Source organism: Thunnus albacares, chromosome 23 (assembly GCF_914725855.1).
Source record: "Thunnus albacares chromosome 23, fThuAlb1.1, whole genome shotgun sequence".
NCBI lineage: Eukaryota > Metazoa > Chordata > Actinopteri > Scombriformes > Scombridae > Thunnus > Thunnus albacares.
Window position 1 is genome coordinate 19,867,661 of NC_058128.1, and position 19,252 is coordinate 19,886,912.

The following is a 19,252-nucleotide window of genomic DNA, read 5'->3' on the forward strand; positions in this document are numbered from 1 at the left end:
ATATTTATATTCACCTTTTTGACATAATAGTTAATAGTCCATACACATTTGATTTGTTCATTCATTTGCCAAATCAACAGTATCAAGCATCAAGAAGAAGTGGTAACTAGACAGCAGTGTGCTGCAGTTTATTACTTCATGAAGTTGCTCACTAATTAAATACTAATAAAATATTGTGGCCACCTTATCTGTACTGTTCACTTTATAACCATGTTTACTCCTCTACCATTCTTATGCTCTTATGCTCTTATCAGTAGTTCTATATTTTGTATATTTTGCACAACTGCTATTTAAATACTGTTGTCAGTTTATCTACTGTTCACTTTACAACCATGTTCACACTTTTGTTGACTTGACTTTTGTTGTTGATTGTTGGCTCTTCCATTGATAGATATAGACAGAGATTTTGTAAATATTAGCTTAGCTTTTATAATTTCTTGTATTATGCACTGCCTGGGAGTTTGACACAACAACATTTCACTATAAGTACTTGTACGCATATGTGACAAAAATCTCGACTACTCAAAGTTTTCTCCACCACTTTTATACTTTTAGGTTGTTATTTTGATGACGACATTTACCTCTATTATAGTATTTGTTTCTAAAGTGACAGTACATATATGTAAGTACAATTTTACTGCTGCACCACATATGGCTGTTATGTCTTTTAATGTAAATGGTTATGTCCTCTCTGTAATGCTCGGCGGTTCCAGCAGGGGGCGCCAGTTGTACCAACTCTCAGCCAGACCGCGAGACATGTGGCTGGGACTTTCTGAAAGCTCCGCTCCGCTTTTAGCCATAAACAAGTACCGGAGAGTGCGATTCGTCAGCATTTCACAGCAAGAGTTTGGGCACTAAAAACAGTTTCGGAGGTGTAAACCAGCCACAGCAGCACTTTACAAGGTGAGTAACGACAGTTGCCGCTCGCTAACTAACGTTAGAGCTAAGTACTAGCGGGCTAAAGCGACGTAAGCAGGTGCTGTTGTTCAAAGCGGCTAGTTAGCTTTGAGCTAAATTCGAGCTAGCTAGCTGGCTAACTTATGACCTTCAGTGCAATCTTCGAGGCTAATATTAGACACTATTTAGCCATGTTTGCTGCCGTGCTAACAACAGCCAGCTAGCTCTTAGGTAGCTGTGTTTTTAGCTAGCAGTAGCTGCCTGGCTAACCAACAACAACCGTGTTGTCACCGTCGTGTTGGCACTGGTTGATCAAGTTGGTGCTAATTTCTGTCTTCAGGAGCCAGGCCGTGCTTTCACAAGTAGCGTTATCTATCTGCCAACGCAAATGCGATTAAGTTAACCCTACAATCACGCCATTTAATGTAACATGGTGTTGTTATCTCATTTGAGGCTTCCAGGCATATAAGTTAGCCGGTAGTGTTGGTTAAATGGGTGTCTGTGAGTAAACGGAAAACACAGTTGACGTGACAGTTGGAGCATAAGGATTGAGATTAATTGTCGGTGTTGTTTTGGTTTATTTTAAGTATTTAGATATCTAGCGGTTTCCCCCCAACACCAAAGCTCTGGGCCGAGTTTCACTTTGCTAAATGTTTATGATCGTCATTATTAAAGTGATCAAAGCTCGCTCTGGATCAGGTATCGGAGGCAGGCGGCTTCCTGTTCACTGTCATAGAAGTCTTGATGGCATGCTGTAGTTATAGTTGTCCACCATGACTGTTAAGATAACACTCAAGAAGTAGGGATTATAAAAAAAAAAAAAAAGTTGTCAAAGTTCACCTGATTACTGATCTTATCAACAGCATCTTTGAATTGGTTTTACACCACCGTTTGTTACTTTTGCTAGATAAAGTGATTCAAAGTTTCAATTGGAAAATATTTCACTTTCACTTCTGGTCAACAATAGATACCAGAAGTTGTAGACATACCATATCACCATATATGTCAGCTGAAATGTAAGAAGAAATTGCAGTGCAGAAACACCATAGATACATTAGAGATGATTCATAAACAGTATGGCCGTATCGTTTGTCCAGCAGAGAGCACAGACAAGTTTCAACCTTAACTATCCTACTCAGTACCTCTGTCACAGTTCTTTAAAATTTTCCTGTAAAAAGTTAATAATGGCTTTTTTATATTAGATTATTTAAAAATCAGCTGTGATTTCAAATATTAATATTAATATAAATGAATAATAATTAAAATTCAGCATCATCAACAGTTCACTCTGCTTGTTTTGTGTTCTTGTTCTTGAGTCTCATATCCACAGAGATTTTATTTGCAATGTTTTCATCAAGAGAAGAGCAGCACATCCTTACAGTTAAGAAGCTGGAATCAGTGAATGTTTGCCATTTGTCTTTGATATATGGCTGAAAAGATTAATCATGAATTAACATCCTTGTAGGTTGCTTTTTTCTGTTGACCAACCGATTAATCATCCAGTTGTTTCGCCACAAAAAATGTTGTCTTTGATTCTCAATTTAGTCTTTTCACAATTTATTGTGAAGTAAGTGCAGGGATTTATTTATGTGTAAACTACAGACAGCATTAATAACACTTACAGCAGCCATCGAGAGAGAGTGGGATTGTCATGAGTCAGCTACGGGCTGATGTTGGTCTAGAGTGAAACGTGGATGTAAGCTTTTATATGGTGGTGTGTGCCGCAACAGAACAGTTTTCTTATCCTTATCCGCCCTGACAAGAATACAATCCGAGGAGTAAGGCTGAATTCTGACAATTTGTGTTAATAAAAATGGTCAAATTGACGAACATTAGTGCACAGAAAATGTCTGAAATACTGTCTGCTGACAGCTCCAGTCCATAAATGTGGTTTAGCCTTATAACATGAGCAGATCTCTCTCTCTCCTGTGATTACTGCACCTTTCAGCTTCCATGCTCTATTGATTTTTTTGAAAACTGATCTTGTAATATTTCTATCGGCTTCTGTGATTGAATCAGATGTTATTTCTGATATGTGGGAATGTGGCATTAAGAGCTGTTGTTTGTAGAGAACGTGGACACTAGAGCTGGGCAATAGAGTCAATAATGTGACATAAGACTAGATCATCTGACATTTTCGTTATCACAGTGTTGTGATGTAGCTCATTTTTGTTTTCCAGTTCTTATGTTTAAGTGAGAAACATTTCTGAATTTGTGTGACTGTTCTAGTTGTTTTGATTGAGCCACAAATTGCTCTACCTGTTTGGTCAGTAGTCAGTAGTACTAGGGATATGTATTACCCCCGCTAGTCGGCACCAGAAAACACTAGTTGGTTAAACTTATTGTTTTATTAATGTCCACGTTTAAATTACATATTGACACAATTTGCACTGAAATGTCTTCCTAGTCAAATGTTGCTTTATAAAAAAAAAAAAAAACGAGCATCCGTTACTAATGTTAATGCTGGTTAACTGTGGGATCTAAGACTACCACGTTGTTGAATACCTAATAAAACTGTTAATCTAATGTCACATGGATCAGTAGGCCTAATTGTTATTTTTTGTAGGCCTATTATTGTTAGTTTTCTGATGACTGATTATTATTTTTTACTGTATTTGCTATGTGATTGCGTTCACCCCAATGAAAGTGTCGTTGTACTAAACAGGCACATTTCGACTTTTGTTATGTTGAATATTGTTTTCAAGAAATGTTGTTTAACTTTTATTTAGTGAGTTGTTGCATGTTTTGTAGGATACTATGCAGTGTTCATAATGCACGGTGCAAAGTTCCACATGTTGCAGTGGCATTTTTCATTCAAAACACCCCTGTTGTTTTCACAACTTTGAACTCGCCCAGCCTAATGGAGACTGTACTCAACATTTACTGAGCGTTTACTGAACCAGTGTTTCTCCTATAATTATAACAACAAGAACTCCCGCCAGGCCTGAAACCATTTTTTTTAATGTCACAAATAACGCCAAATATCCATTCATTTGGAAATCAATAGCTTAGTCTTTTGCAGCGATGTTCCGTTACGTGAGTCATCCTCTGTGTCGTTGCCTGGGAAACTATTGGTAGCGTAACACCGGTAAGGAATAGGGCATTGCGTAGTATGTTTGTGTAGCGAGTGGGAAAGAGTGAGCCGCAGGAAAGTGACAGTGGATGTGAGCGGAGCAGAGGAAAAGGATAGCAGTAAATTGTCAGTCTGGCAGTAAATGTACAGTACAGACTACAGTGTAACATTTGTTGTTTCCCCAAGTGCTGCAAAAGGTGAAGGGGGTTAGCTCCAACGTTAGCAACAATGGGTTAGCCTAACCAGAAGACGCAAAACAGAAATAGAGAACGGAGAAATGTGTGACTGCTGAGTTCACTGTGCACTCTGTCCTGTTACATCCAGCCCCCCTGTCAGCGACTAATCGGTTAGTTGAAGATTATGTTCGATTTCAGTTGACAAAGATTTTTTTTTGGTTGATTACAGCCCTACAAATTTAGGATAACCATCTCACAGTGTGACTGCTGCTACGACCTATGTCTACTAACCAACCAATAGGAATGATCAACGTCACAACTGGCACTAAACCCAGGGTTTTCCCTGCCTATCTAACTCAACCTTGTATTACTGGCCGCCCTGCCACCTTTGTTGAAAATTCTGGCATGTGACGTTGACAGAACGAAAAAGGCAGAACTCAACTGCGTGGGCAGTGCAGTGCCTGGACAGTCTCTAGCGGGCACACGCTAGAGTTATCTTGTAATTCTTCAAAACAGGCAGTGGTTGCAAGCATGTTTTGATTTAATGACTAAATAATTATCTGTGTGACACCAACGTGAACATTGTGAACTCTCTAAGGCTATGAGGTACTTAGTATATTGTTGTGTTACTCTGGATGTAGATTTTGGTAATGCACCTGGAGCTAGAGTTGCTGAGACCTGTACTTTCATGCAGTTGCCATAGTCATTCACATGGCTAGCTTTCAAATGTGCAAACAGGTTACTTGTGTTGCCACCCTATGCTTTTACGCATCATTTGCAAATCTTGCAAAGTATATTCTTCTGTGCAGTGTCCGTTATTTTCTTTTAAGCCGAATCATCTCCATAACACTGATGAGGCACCATTTTTGGAATGAAATCCTCAGGGGTTCCCGTGCAGGTACCTGCCTCAAACTGCGTCATGTTTAAGGTAGCTAACCTTATCACATAACAACATGAACTCAAACAGCTGCCGTACATGAATGACGTGCTTTGCTACATCATGTTGCCTTTTTATTTTTACTTTTTAATCGGATTAAAAAGTACCCGAACAAAGTTGGAGGTCAGATGCTATTTGCCAATTTATCATATGGTGTCCTCGGCTTATGTGCTCCTCACAGAAACCAACCATGCCACCCCGCAACTTTCGTGACTGGAAATGACCGGTCTGTTAGAGACTGATGTCCCTCTGGTACCAGTCCCTATTTGTTTGATTCCACATCTAACACCGGCAACTTTTCTATCGGGCTTGGACCAGACAAAGACATTTTCACATCCCTGTGATAATCACTTATAGATGCCCTATGAGATTTGTAGTCAAACAATCTGGTGCACGTCCCAGGAAACTAATCATTGTAAATGTTCAACCTCAAAATTACCTGAAGCCAGCTCTTTCAGCTCTAAAATCGGCGTCTTCTGTTGCACTCGTCACTTAAGACGCTACTTTAAACTTTGATCCACGGGTTTTTAAGACTAGAAGTGGTTTTGGTTTCTTACATGTAAATATAATATTTTGCTAAGTCATAACAAATATGATCATTTAAGTATCCTCTTATCTTAAACTCATCTGGATGTTATGATTTTAACGGAGACTTGGCTGATTGATTGATTGATAATCAAACTGTTTCTTTTAGAGGCTTTAATATTGTCAGAGCAGATAGAGCTGGTAGAGAAGGTGGCGTGGCCGTATATATAAAATCATCTCTCTCTGTACTTTAGCTGACTTCAGTCTCGATTTCTAAATATTTTGAATTTTTTTCCTTGAAAACTGATCTGGGGCATAATCATTCAGTAATAGTAATCGGTGTCTACAGAGCTCCTTCTGCTCCTTCAAAAGCCCAGGAAAAATTGGCTGAATTGCACTACTGATTGATCATGAGGTGATGATCCTTGGTGATCTCAATGTGGACTGGCTTATAATATTAACAAACAGACAAGCGAAATATCCTGCCTGTGGTGTTTTTGACCTTGTTGTTAGTGATCACTGCCTGACTGTTGCCTTAGAGATGTGAGACAGAGGAAGACTCATTCACACATAGTGGTCAGAAGAAACTCATAAAAATTTTAATTACCAGGCCTTTCTACATGACCTTTACTTTAGTCCAATCACTGACACTCTCAAAATCCCTGATCCTGAAATAACTTTAAGTTATTTAACCAATGTTTTAAATTCAGTCTTAGTTAAGCATGCACTTTTTAAAAAAAAAAAAAAAAAAGACAAGAACAAAATGTAGCTCCTCTCCCTGGTTCACTGCTGAGCTTTCTACCTTATTTTATTCCAGAAACAAAGCATGGGCTCTGGCTAGGCACACCAGACCCTTGTCATTGGCTTGCCTTTAGACAGTTGAGGAATAAGTGCACAGTTGCTGTCAGAAAAGCCCAAACTGACCATGATCTGCACTCCTTTACTAATTCCTCTTATAACCCCAGTAAATTCTCAAAAATGGTCAAATCTACTGCAAACAATTCTAGCACTCCTCTACCTGCCTATGTTGTTAATGTCAGATAATTGATAGCCATGCAATTTTCACTGCTTTTAACAATCATTTTGCTGCATCTTGTCAGTTATTCGAGTTAGTGCTGGTCCCAACAGTTGTGTGGAAGAACATAGGTCATGCTTCCATAATACTACTGCTGAGGTAAACCACTCCTTTATTTTGTCTCCTGTCTCCAGTGGGATGGTAGCTGACGTCTTATGCAATATTCATGAAAATCAACGGGTGACGACAAACTGGAACCATTTGCTTTGAAATTCTCAGCACAGCTAATTTCTAAATATATAACTCATATTTTCAATCTTAGCATTACCTCTGGCATCATTCCTACACATTTGAAGACTGCCTATGTTCTTCCTCTCCACAAAGGCGGTAGCAAATCTGAATTTAATAATTATTGCCCAATCTCGAAACTATCTTGTCATGCAAAAATACTTGTCACTTGTTAATGAACAGTTGAAATCATTTTTATCCACACATTCCATACTAACTCCATTTCAGTCTGGCTTAAGGCCTAAGCATAGCACTAATTCTGCTGCTTCTTTAGTTAGCAACAACATAGTCTCAGCATTCGATAACCAAAAACACTGTACTGCTATTTTTATTGATTTAATTGAAAATTTTGACACAGTTGACCACTCTCTGCTTTTACTCCGGCTTTCTTCTTTGGGTTTTGACAAGCTAGCTGCCTGTGGTTTCAGAATGATCTCTCTGACAGGTCCCAGTGTGATAGGTAATATCCAGTCCTCTTTTCTCCCCATTACAAAGGGAGTTCCTTAAGGTTCTGTTCTCGGACCAGTCTTATTCAGTGTTTATATATACAATATTACCTCTTCATTGTACGATTGCAAATTTCATCTATACGCAGATGACACAGTCCTTTATTTCTGTGCAGATTCTATTCATGCCACCACTCTACTATGGTAGTTTTGAAATTTGTTCTGTTAATAACACCATAGTAGAGAGAGTGCAATACTATAAATATCCAGGTATTTGAGTTGATGAAAAACTTTAAAGTCCATATTGACATTTTGTAATCAAAGCTGAGATTGAAATCGGGCTTTCTTTTTAGAAATAAATCTTGTTTTCCTTTATTTACAAAAAAAAGAATTGTTGAAGCAGTTTTCCTCTCTGTATTGGACTACGGGGATGTTATTTATGGGCGAGTGGGCAGTTCCACTCTCAAACCTTTAGATGCACTATATCACTCCACATTAAGATTCATTACAGGAGATAGTTATGGGACACACCATCACCTACTATATCAAAAAACTGGCTTGCCTGCTCTGTCAGCGAGGAGGGATCAGCATCTGCTCCTATTTATTTACAAAGCTATTTTACAGAAGCCCTCCCACCCCCCTTATCTCTCAGCCCTGCTTTCTGGGATTGATGTACCCGCTCACACACATGGCTCACCCTGCAGATGCCAACAATTCATACAGTCATGAAGATCTGCTTTCTGTTACTGTGCCCCACATACTTGGAATATGCTTAAAAAACAGTTGACCTCATTAATACTGCTGAGTCAATTCCAATGTTTAATTGCTAATTTTATTGATTGTAATTGTTAGTGCTTTTAATCTTTTAATTGTTCTCATTGTTTTATTTATTTATTTGTCTCATTGTCAATGCCTGCCCTCTTACCTTTTTAGCATTGTAAATTTTACCTTGATTTTGATTGATGCACCATGTATTCTTCCCCAATTGCTACCTCCTAGCTTTCTTTGGTGATTTAAGTTGTGTCTGCTCTTATTGTATATCTGTACCTCGGCACCATTGTAAATGAGGGTTCTCCATCATCGTGTTATCCAAGGATTTAAATAAGACAATAATGAAATTGTGTTACTTTCTTTGGAAATATGTTAAGTTTAGATCGCTAATTCTGTCATATAGTTACTTTTAAAAAATTTAGCAAGTTGAATTGTGTAATTACGAAATACTGTTTGAAGATGGTATTGCAAAAATATGTGCCTTCACCTGAATCAATACCGGTATACCTTTTTAAGGCCCTGCGTCTTGGAAAAGTAAACACGACAATCTTAAAAGTTTTACGCTTTGTTTCACCTACTTTTTTTTATCCTGCTGTATTGCATAGATTATTTGGTGACTTGATGTTTGGACAAATAGCATTTTATGAGAAAAAAACAATTTTATCATATTTTTTTCTGCTGCTGATTATGCAACTTTAGAAGGAAATACCTAACATAGTTCCCCTAATAAGCTGTCCTCTTTTCTTTTGTATTAACAACACCAACATTTAATTTTTCCAACCATCTCTTCTGTGTTGTAGTGGTGATCAGGACAGCCCGGGCCTGGACATGACTGGAGCTGGAAGTGGTGAGACTTAACTCATTACAGTTATGTTTTAGGTGTCATGTTTTCTACAGTAAACTGGTCATCTGCTACATGTTCAGACACATATCGCATGAACAATGTCCCCCCCATCAGCGTGCACTTCTGTAATATACTCACACATTCCTACTTCTTACTTACCAGATCAGTCATGAATAAAAACTTTGTGCGTGTTTATTGTCTTGGGTCTTAAGGCGGCCAGGGCCCTCCTGATGGGACGGATGCTGAGGAGGCGGAGAGGTGTCCCATCTGCCTGGGCGTTCTGGCTGGTGGCGAGCTTGCCATGCCTGACAGCTGCTGCCATGTCTTCTGCCTCAGATGCCTCCTCACATGGGCAGAGGTGACAGTCAATGCCGTTGTATTAAATTTATAATTCCATTAACGATGTGATTACGTCTGTGTGAGGTAGTGATACAGAAGTAGGGAGTTGGTTTTTAGCCAATTTGGATTTAAGAGCATTATCTCGGGGTGTAATTATGTTTACAACAGTTTTATAGATCTCTATTGTGTGTTGGTGGCTTATAAAAATGGTTGAAACATGGAATTTCTACACTGACACAAAAAAACATAAATTGTATGTTTTTCTTACATCTCACATACATATATTTGAAAGCTTTTGTTTAAAATTCAACTAGTGTGGTTTAAGGGCCATTACTGATTTCGGCCTTTTGCCAATAAACTTAATTAAATTTGATCATTTCCATGCCAAAATATCATTTAGTATCTTCCCCCAGAATGTAATTAATGTCAATGTGGAAAAGACTAAAGCGGTTAGACCAGCATGAATTGATGTGTGCCTGTTACTGTGGTATGTTAATGATGTTTTGCTTGTTTTCTTTACCAAAGTTGCAGATGGTTCCTTCGTGCCCGGTGGATAGAAGACCTTTCAGTAATGTTTACAGATGGGATGGGAATCTCAGCTGTGTGCAGGTCAGTCTCCAGAAGAAGCCATTTGCCATCGCTGCTGTTCATTCATGTCCAGTATAATAAAGAGTACAGAGAGGCAATCCATCACACTAAACCAAAAGCTTAATTTTAAAGTTCAACTGTTAATTATATGTTCTCCTCTTGCAATGAAAAAGTTATTATCACTGAGGCCGTCCTTAGTCCCATCTCTCTCCCCGTGTTTCTGGTCCACCTCTTGACTTTCACTGTCATCAAATAAAGGCAAAATGCAAAAAAAAAAAAAAGATTAAGGCGCTCTCCTGTGTGCATATACCAGTCAGCATGTGGTTTGTCAGCTGTCTCTGTAGACAGAAAACTTTGCATTTCATTTTAAACAGAGGAGAAAAAAAGCAGCAAATGCTCCATAATTGAGAAGCTGTATCTAATAGGGCTGTCACTTTTTATTCGAAATTCTAACTCTCATTAAACATAGGGGAAAAAATTAAATATTCAAACTGTAATGACCTCTTTGAATTCAAGAAGACTATAAATGCAACAGACTGTTTGAAGTAGTTTGTCTTTATCCAGTCGGGGTTGTCCTTAAAATTCACTATGAGCTTGACCTATTGAATGCTCGTAAACCTATTAGTACACTAAGCTAATAAATAAAATGGACAGGACACAAGCAAGCAAAGCCGTGCTGATTGGATAATCACGACACCGAAGCATCTGAGAAGCAGTGTGTGGAAGTATTTTAGGGGTGACACCATAGGTGGCAAAATTACCAGCAAAGATAAGGCTGTTTGCCAACTTTGTAAAGAGCAGTTGCCTTTCTCTACAGCGATAACAAAAGTGAGGACTCACCAACGAGGCAGCGGAGGCATCAAAAAATTCGAATTCATTGGAACTTGACTTTTTGAAAAAGTGAGAGCCCTAGTATCTAAGGAATATTTGGCATTTATTTCTTGACAAATTACTTTTTTTTGATTATTCAATTATCAAAATAGTTGCAGATTGATCTTCCATCAGTTGATTAATCGACTCATTTCAGCCCTGCAACCGCAATACAACCTCGTATAACTTGTAACCTTGACATGAAAGTTTGTCATCTGTCTGTCAAAGATGTCAGACACACATCAGCTGTCAGTAAAGCACACAAACCCTTGTCTGACCCAAAGGTTATCCAAGGCTTTGGTCATTCAACCTGAGGACAGCATTTGTTCGCCATGAAGAAGCAAACTACAAACTTTTAGCAGCCACCTTTTATACCTATAGGGCATGCCGGATGCTTATTGGTTAAATATCACTATAAATGAATTAAAAACATGTTTTGACACCCAAACTAAATGTGCTTCTATCCATGTTGTTTCAAGGTTCCTGTCAGGAAGCTAGCGACTGAACCTGAAGCTGAGAGTTGCTGCTGTAGAAACCCTGAACAAAAAGTCTGTCTCAAGTGAGTGTCAGTTTTTTACTTAAGCCAGTCTCAGAAGACTTTACAGAGACAGAAGATGATAACCTAATAAACTGTTTGACTATGAAAGCAACTTCTTTGGATTCCAATTTGAGAACAATTTAGATGTTATTTTCTTCTCCAGAAGAAAGCCTGGGAGAAGACTGAGGCGGCAAAAGGTGGAGACGGCAGCCGATTCCAAAACAAAAGGACTTGTGAGGAAATGTAAGTTAAAAACTTTTTAAGTATGTGTGACCAACAAGCATTTTTCTGCAGTGTCTAATAGTCTCTAAATGTCCTTCCAGGTAACAATGACGACCCTTCTTCACTGAGCAGAAAAAAGGTGTGTTTTTGATTTCCTTTTCCATTTTCCCATGTACATCAGTTCTAGTGCCACATGTTTTAGTTTCATGCCATGTTTTCAGTGTTAAATCTCATCACTGTTTGACATATTTTGTCCAGGTGAGAGGAACAGAGTGCTGTGCTTGGTCACCGTCTCCCTGTGTCTCATTAACGACCACATCGACACAGGACATGTAAGTCACACCTCTCTTGATTAATAATTGTATTATGATTAATTATGATAAATACAGAAACACACTGTTGGTGTATCTGAAATAAGATGGTTTGGTATGATGGTTATCTGTTCCGCACTAGTTGCTAGTCTTGCTAGTTTCCAGCTTTTTATCTTATCAAAGAGAACACAACAGTTTTGTTTACAGTGCGGGGACAGTGCGTTCTAAGAAAGCCCCCTGCTGGAGTGCAAGGCACATTACTTCAAATGGTGCACTCTACCAGCTGCATGTATATTTCCTATTAGTGTCCAAGATTGACATAATTAAATGTAATCAACAGACTAAATCTGCAGCATCTTGTTTAGGAGGGATGTAACATTTGATGATTAAACTAACTGGATTATATTTTTACAGCTTAAATGTAAGTTTTAACACTTGGGGAGTCCTTCATAAATAACTCCTATGTTGTTTTCATCCTCATGCAGTTCAGAGCCTGTGTGGGTGACAGAGGACATACCCTACGACACTGGGTTCAAACAGTGCAAACCCCAGGCACAAGATAATCCGTGGCTTTCTCCTGCTGCTCCCATCACTGCTAATGGCACCTCAAGGTAATGAAATACCAACTGACCACTAATATGGCTTTGTTCACTCCTGTTGCTCCTGTTCTATGTGAATAACCCTTCCAAGGCCAATGTTCATACCAAACAAGTTGGAAGCAGTTTTTTCTGTCTCTGTCCTCTTTTCTACAGTCCAGTTCATAGAACATTTGAACATGAGTTGCACTAATTGTAGGGAAACACTGCGCCACAGAGACTGTAGTACTTTGGTTCAGACTAAAGCAGTCTGTAGTTTTGTTAGTGACACCTGCAATTTAAGTCTTATACATGCTTATTTTTGTGTCGATCATGGTGTCCAGTTGTCACGTACGGTAATCAGCATCCATCCAAACTGGACACTGGATACACCGTACTTGCCCAGATATGTTTAATTGTCACAGTGATCAAACACAATGTAAAGTTGTAATGAAATTACAAAAGAATGAATAAGAAGTATTACTAATTCAGTCACCGAGCTAAAATCTGACAAAGCCTTTACCTTTTTGTTGATATTACAGGCAGAGTTTCCATCCCACTAATTGGAACCACAGCCCGTATCCATTTGGACTGTGCTCATCTCCCTTTACCTCCAGTTCACTGTTTGGCCCTGGTCATTTTGGTGAGTCATGTCTGACAGATTTTTATGTCAACATCCTTTTGAATTAATTGTTTTAATTTTGTTAATATGATAGTGGCAGATTAAAAAAAAACACTTTGTGGTTTCGTGTGTAAACAAACAAATGGTAAAAAGAAGTATTTAAACAGTTTGACATTTTGTTCACATTTATGTGTCTTACAAAACACGAGTAAAATACCCGCAAGTCATTTCCAAAAATCTATATCCCATCTGCAAGTAGGTCTCTTCAAGGGCAAATGTTTAATAAGATTTTTAAGTCGAAACTGATCTTTGAACTCTTCTCTCTTTTTGTATAAGGGAATATAAACTCTTAATATTACTGCTGCTTTGACGTATTTTTCCATTTTTCAAAAGACGATAAAGACATTTTTGGAAACGAGCATAACCCTGTATAACCTACCCTCTACATTTGGAAGGACCCATCGTGCCGTTAAGTTTGTGTTCCACTCGGAAAGTGAAAGCTAGTTAGCTCAGCTTGCTTACGATGGCAGTGATTCCCACTAGACGTTACTTTTCATTCATGTTATTTCAACAGCTCTTTAGTCATCACAGCTCCCACACACACTGCAGTGATACTACTGTGACACAAAGTGTATATTTCATCATGACTTTCAGAAAATTGTTGATTGTGTCTTAAAAAACAATTGAGGTCTTGTATATCTCATATAGTTTGTCTTCTACAGTGTTTCAGGGTGTAGTGTGCGCCATCACTTGTCCAAAAGGAGGAGAGAAGAGAGGTGGCCGAGCCTCAACCTCCAAAGCTCCCACCAAAGAAGCTGAGTCACGACCATCCAGACGATCTGGACGCAACAGTAAAACCCAGGAAGAGACTCCCGCGTCTGACCCATCATCACCACCACAGTCCAGTTCGTCAGACTCTGACTCGTCCAACAGCCAGCCCACCAAGCCAGGCAGGGCTTCTCAGGTGCCAGCCAAGAGGAAGGGTAGACAGGTAACAAACCGAAAGGCCAGTGGGAAACGGAAAGCCACAACAAGAAAAAAGCGCTCCCCTGAAGTGGTTAGCAGCCCAGCAGTAAGTGAAGAAGAAGAGGGTGATGGAGGTGACAATACTGAGAAGGAGGAGGAAGAAGACAAAACTGAAGTGGAGCAGGAGATGAATAACTCAGAGCAGCAGCAGTCTGATGCTGAAGGAAGCCTCAATGCAGACCAAGATGGTTTCAACTCAGCTGATGAGCAAAGAGATGCCGGACCTTTAAGCAATGACGTGGGACAGGGCAGTGATGAGGAACAATCTAATGAACATGAACAGGAACAGAAACCAGATGAGGGAGATGACTACCTGTCTTGTCCCCCAGACTCTGCTCCTAACAGCCCCGCTTCATCTGAGGGTGACCAGAGCACAAGGGAGGAGGAGCAGCAAGCCAGCCCCATTTCCTCCGAAGATAAGGAGTCTGAGAAGAGGTCACCGTCACCCTCCGACTCTCACAACGCATTGTTGGAGAACCTCATGTCACCACACTGTGATGAGCAGACTGAGCAGGATGATGAAATGGAGATATGTGCAGGGTCAGAAGAAGGCAACAATGAAGAATCTCCAAAGGATGTGAAGACTGAATCATGTGAGAACTCTCCACAGCCTGGTTCTCCCCCTGCTGGACAAGAAGAACCAGAAGCTTCTGAGGACAGTGATACAAAAATGCTTGGATCAGAAGAGCCTTCAGTAGTTGACAGTTCTGGGGAAGGTATCAAGGATGACAGTTCGTCCAAGGATGACAATAATGTTGTCCCTATGGACTGCAGTTCACCCATGAGTGAGCATGACAACGATCCTATTTTGGAACTATCGAAAGAGAGCGCTGACCCAGCTGCTGCAGAACCTCCGTCTTCTGCAAGCCAAGTCACCAAGGACGAGAGCACCAAGGACCAACGGGAGAGAGAGAGGAGTCAAGAGCGGAAGAATGGCCGGCAGCGGCGATCTCGCTTCCACTCCCCAACCTCCACCTGGTCACCTAAGAGGGACTCCAGACGAGATCCATCGAGACGTTCGCGCTCGCGGTCTAGAGAGCGTGATGGCAGCCCGCCCTCCAGCCGTTCTTCCCGCGCTCGGAGCAGAGAAAGAGACAGGGACCGGGATGGTGAGAGAGACTATTCTAGGAGAGACCGTAGCCGTGAGAGGAGGAGGCGGCGATCCAGGAGCCGCTCCAGATCTAGATCTAGATCCAGGTCCCGGTCTCGGTCTAGGTCTCGATCCAGAACAAGATCCTACAGACGAGGGCCCAGCCCTGAACGGCCAGCCTCCAGAGAGCAGTCTCCTCAGAGAAAGGAGCGTAGGAGCGGGTGGAAGTCGGGGCAGGGCAGTGGGTCTGGCGGTGAGGGACGGAGGTATCATGGAGGCGCTGGCCGCTTTGAAAATGGTGTCCCTGCAGAAACATCACCGGATCGCCAGGGCTGGTCGGATAACCCCGACTGGGTTACAGAAAAGACTCGTAGTGAAGGTGAGAGCAGGAACCGGGACTTTGGCTTTAGTGGCAGCTCGCGCTGGGAAGACCGCGGGAACAGGGGAGAGTCAAGGGGCCGCGGGGGCCGTGGAGGGTTTGAACGCGGCCGGGGCGCAGGACGGGGAGGTGGCAACCGTAGCTTCTACAACCAGCAGGAGGAAACGGCCGATAACCGCTGGCAGCCCAGAAACAACTTCTCAGGTACAGGCAACAATTCAGGGAACGATGCGTACAGCCGCTTCAACGAGAACCGCGGTGGTGGCCGGAGGAAAGAGTCGGAGGCAGGTGACTCTATGCTCGACCGGTCAGGCTGGTCATCGGCATCCAGCTGGGCCGTCAGGAAGACACTACCTGCAGACGTTCAGGATTATTACTCCAAGAGGGAGAGAGGAGGACCAGGAGGCTGGAACCGACCAGAGGAGGAGCAAGCAGCAGCAGGTCAAAATCCTACCAACTCTCACACAACAGCTGTGAAAATGAGGCTTTTCTGTGTAGTTATTTATCAGCACTGCAAAAACACCACTGCTACTGCTTGACAATATAGAGATGTTAAAAAAGCAAGCAATAAATCAACCAGATTTCCCTCTAAGATACACAGAATAGTCATGTTTTCAGTTTATTGGTCTCTTTGAGGCTAGAAGTATGTAGTACCCCAGGCAACTGTGCTGCATTAGATTTTAAGATGAAACTGTTTTCTTTGACGTTAATTAATTCCTCTTGAAAGTCTCACAAATGTTGAACTTACACAGCTTCAGTTTTTTTTTTAATAAAAGGCTACATGTTTGATTCTACTATTGTGTTTTCCTTATTCTCCAGATCCCCCTAAAAGCGAGCCTCCTCCTCAGGCCGTCCCGGGTAACGCTCCGGTGCCTGTGATGAACATGATGCCTCCTCATCCTCCTCAGCTGAATGTTCTTCATCATCACTACCCCATGCAGGGCCCTCGAGGAGCCCTGCCAGTCAGCTTGCAGCCTGCAGCACCATACGCCATGCCTCCTCAGGTCCCCGTGCACCTCCACCCTGCTGTGCCACTGCTTCAGGTGCCCGCTGTCGGCGCTCAGGGCCTCCCACCCCCTCCCCCACCACCTCCACCCATGCAGCAGGGCAGCCAGACAGCGGCAGCTCAGCCTGATGGCCATACAACACAGGTATGGTGCATTAGGATGTGAAGATACTAAATTCTGTACTGTCACTAGAATAAAGAAGTTGAAAACAACGACATACAAACTTGCAGCAGTTCAGTCAAACCTGCTGTAGAACGTATAGCTTTCTCACAATCCTCATGAACATTCTCTGGTTTGCCCCAGATGGCGAGCACCATGGTGGGTTACGGAAAACCCGCCCTGCTTCCCACCCCAACCAAAGCTGGGGTTGCTGTGGCGACCCAGGGCCAGCAGGCAGCCAGCCAGGTGCTACCATCCTCTACAACTCAGCCCGCTCAGCATAACAGGGCTCAAGCTGACAGCTCCAAAAAAGAAAAGGTAACCTGCTGCCACTATACCTGTCACTCCATCACAAACCATCTCTCAAGAAAAGCGTTTTATTGTTTCTCTATCAATGTCTTTGACACAATCTGATCTCTTCCTCTTGCTCTAGAAACAACAGATCCAAGAAAAAGCTATAAATGAAGTGAAAACAGCCATCAAACCCTTTTACCAAAAGAAGGAAATCACAAAGGAGGAGTACAAGGAGATTGTCCGCAAAGCTGTAGAGAAGGTACACAATTTCTGACACAATGACTGTTCGCTAAGCCCCGCCATCCTCAGTTACTGTTGCTACACCTGTGAAGCTTTTCGTTTCAGTAATGGTTTACAATAATAAGTGTCAGATTCTCCTCTTGAAATTCTTGTCTACTAAATTTTTTAACAAAAGCAGGCTTCTCATCACAAAAATCCCATGTGTATCCTGTAATAACCACCAGGAGGAAGTCATGAGGATTTTCCCCAGCTGGCAGCTCATATTTGCAGTAAATCTGAAAGTGTTTGTTTGATCCTTACTGTGGTTTTTTTTTTTTTTTTTTTTTTTTTTTTTTTTGTTTTTCCAGGTGTGTCACAGCAAGAGCGGTGAGGTGAACTCCAGTAAGGTGGCCAACCTGGTGAAGGCCTACGTGGACAAATACAAACATGCCCGCAAGAAATAAAATCCTGCTCTGTTGCTGGCGTGGCGATGCCCTCACAGACCCATTCAGCTGCTCAAGTGCAATTTCTTCTAGCTGGAATTTGGCCTCCAAACTGAAAGACGACAGGGAGCCAATACTTTCTTTTTTGATATCTCTACCTTTTCTTGAATGATGAAGATTTTTTTTTATAGATTTTCATATTTTGTTAGAAAAAGAATGACCCAATCAGAAATTGTAATGCAAGAGCCCTTTATTTTGCATAGATCATGTGACTTGGGGAACTACTGTAAGGAGTGCAGGGTAGCGTGGGGGGGGGGTGGACGGTTGATACTAAACGCGGCGCTCAGTAAACAGCGTTTGCTCATGTAGAGGAGAGACTCTCCCAGGTTGCCTGCTGGTACGAGGAATTTCTCCTATATGGCATCCTGATCGCATTGCTTATTAATTGAATATTGTCAATGTTCTTTTTTTAAATATTATATAATATTTCAGATGAAAGCCTAGTTTAAAAAAACAGTGCATTGCCTTTATTAATCTCAGTGGCCCAATGATGCTTGTGATTGTAATCAGGGCCCTGATTGGTTGAGAAGATGCAAAGTGGGACAGCCAATCAGCAGTGAGTGTGTAATGTAAGGCGCAGGTCCCAGGGGGACAGATCAGGTGAAATGAACCCCATACCCTGCCTGAATGTGTAATAAATGTCAATGCGTGAACATGAACTGTGCAAAGTATCCAGAGAGTAGTGAAATAAATTAGCTGCTTCCTGATCTGCTGTGTGTTTGTCTAAGGTTTCTCATGGAGGAAGGAAACTCCTCCATGTTAGACTTTAAACATGGAGGAATTTACTTCCTCTGGGGGTACATTTTAATGTAGTCTCCATCTTTGTTGTGATGTTTCTGCTCTGCACTTCCTGGAGGCCTTTCATCTTCATCACTTTTCAAACAATGGGTGGTACTGTAATGAGTTTGTCCGTTGGGGTTTCTGCTGAGCTGATGCAGTTACAGTGTCTATCCGTCTTTGGTTGCCAGTTGCACCACGATGGCTCCCCTTTTCTTTTTCCAAGAAAACCAACTGTTTACAATAGCAAATGTAAAAGTTTCCATTTGCTGGATGTACAGTAGGTTGCATAACTTTTAATGTATAATGTTAAAAGAAAAAAGTTGTGCCACACAAAGTTGTATTAATTTCTTGGGCTTTCCGCTGATCTTCTCTTTTGAAAGAAAAGTTAAACACTCTTTAACTCTTTTGGGCCGTGTACAGTTAATTAAATGAAACCATGTCACGAGTTTAAGGGGAAAATGTCTCTTTGATGGAGCTGCTAGCAGCTCTAGACATCTGAAATGTGTCAAGGCGTGCCAACTGTGCTGCTTTTTCATAAAGAGAGACAAGCCAAAAAGGTTGGGAACCTCTGCTTAAATCTTTAACAATGTATTGTATTTTAAAAGTTTATGAGATGTGTTTACGTAGAGTCTTGATCATCAAAGTAACTTTAGCTGTCAGGTATATGTAGTGTAGTGAACAAACAATAGTTCTCTCTGAAATGTGGAGCTGAAGTATAAAGAAGCATCGAATAAGTACAAATACAAGTGCCTCAAACT

General features: G+C 41.2%; 1 protein-coding gene across 3 annotated transcripts; it reads left to right on the plus strand.

The window, feature by feature from the left end:
- The first annotated feature begins 715 nt into the window (after positions 1–715).
- scaf11 (SR-related CTD-associated factor 11) lies at positions 716–18,421 on the plus strand. 3 transcript variants are annotated; one of them, XM_044343036.1, is made up of 15 exons: positions 716–903; positions 8,929–8,975; positions 9,185–9,330; positions 9,837–9,920; positions 11,249–11,328; positions 11,471–11,550; positions 11,631–11,668; positions 11,788–11,861; positions 12,326–12,451; positions 12,958–13,058; positions 13,760–15,973; positions 16,352–16,683; positions 16,843–17,016; positions 17,132–17,251; positions 17,580–18,421. In XM_044343036.1, the coding sequence occupies exons 2-15, from the start codon at positions 8,957–8,959 to the stop codon at positions 17,673–17,675; spliced, it is 3,684 nt and encodes a 1,227-aa protein (XP_044198971.1). In that variant the 5' UTR covers positions 716–903; positions 8,929–8,956; the 3' UTR covers positions 17,676–18,421. The 3 variants fall into 3 exon arrangements, with proteins under 3 accessions (XP_044198971.1, XP_044198972.1, XP_044198973.1); XM_044343037.1 differs by having other exon boundaries at positions 11,474–11,550; XM_044343038.1 differs by having other exon boundaries at positions 9,843–9,920.
- The last annotated feature ends 831 nt before the right edge of the window (positions 18,422–19,252 follow it).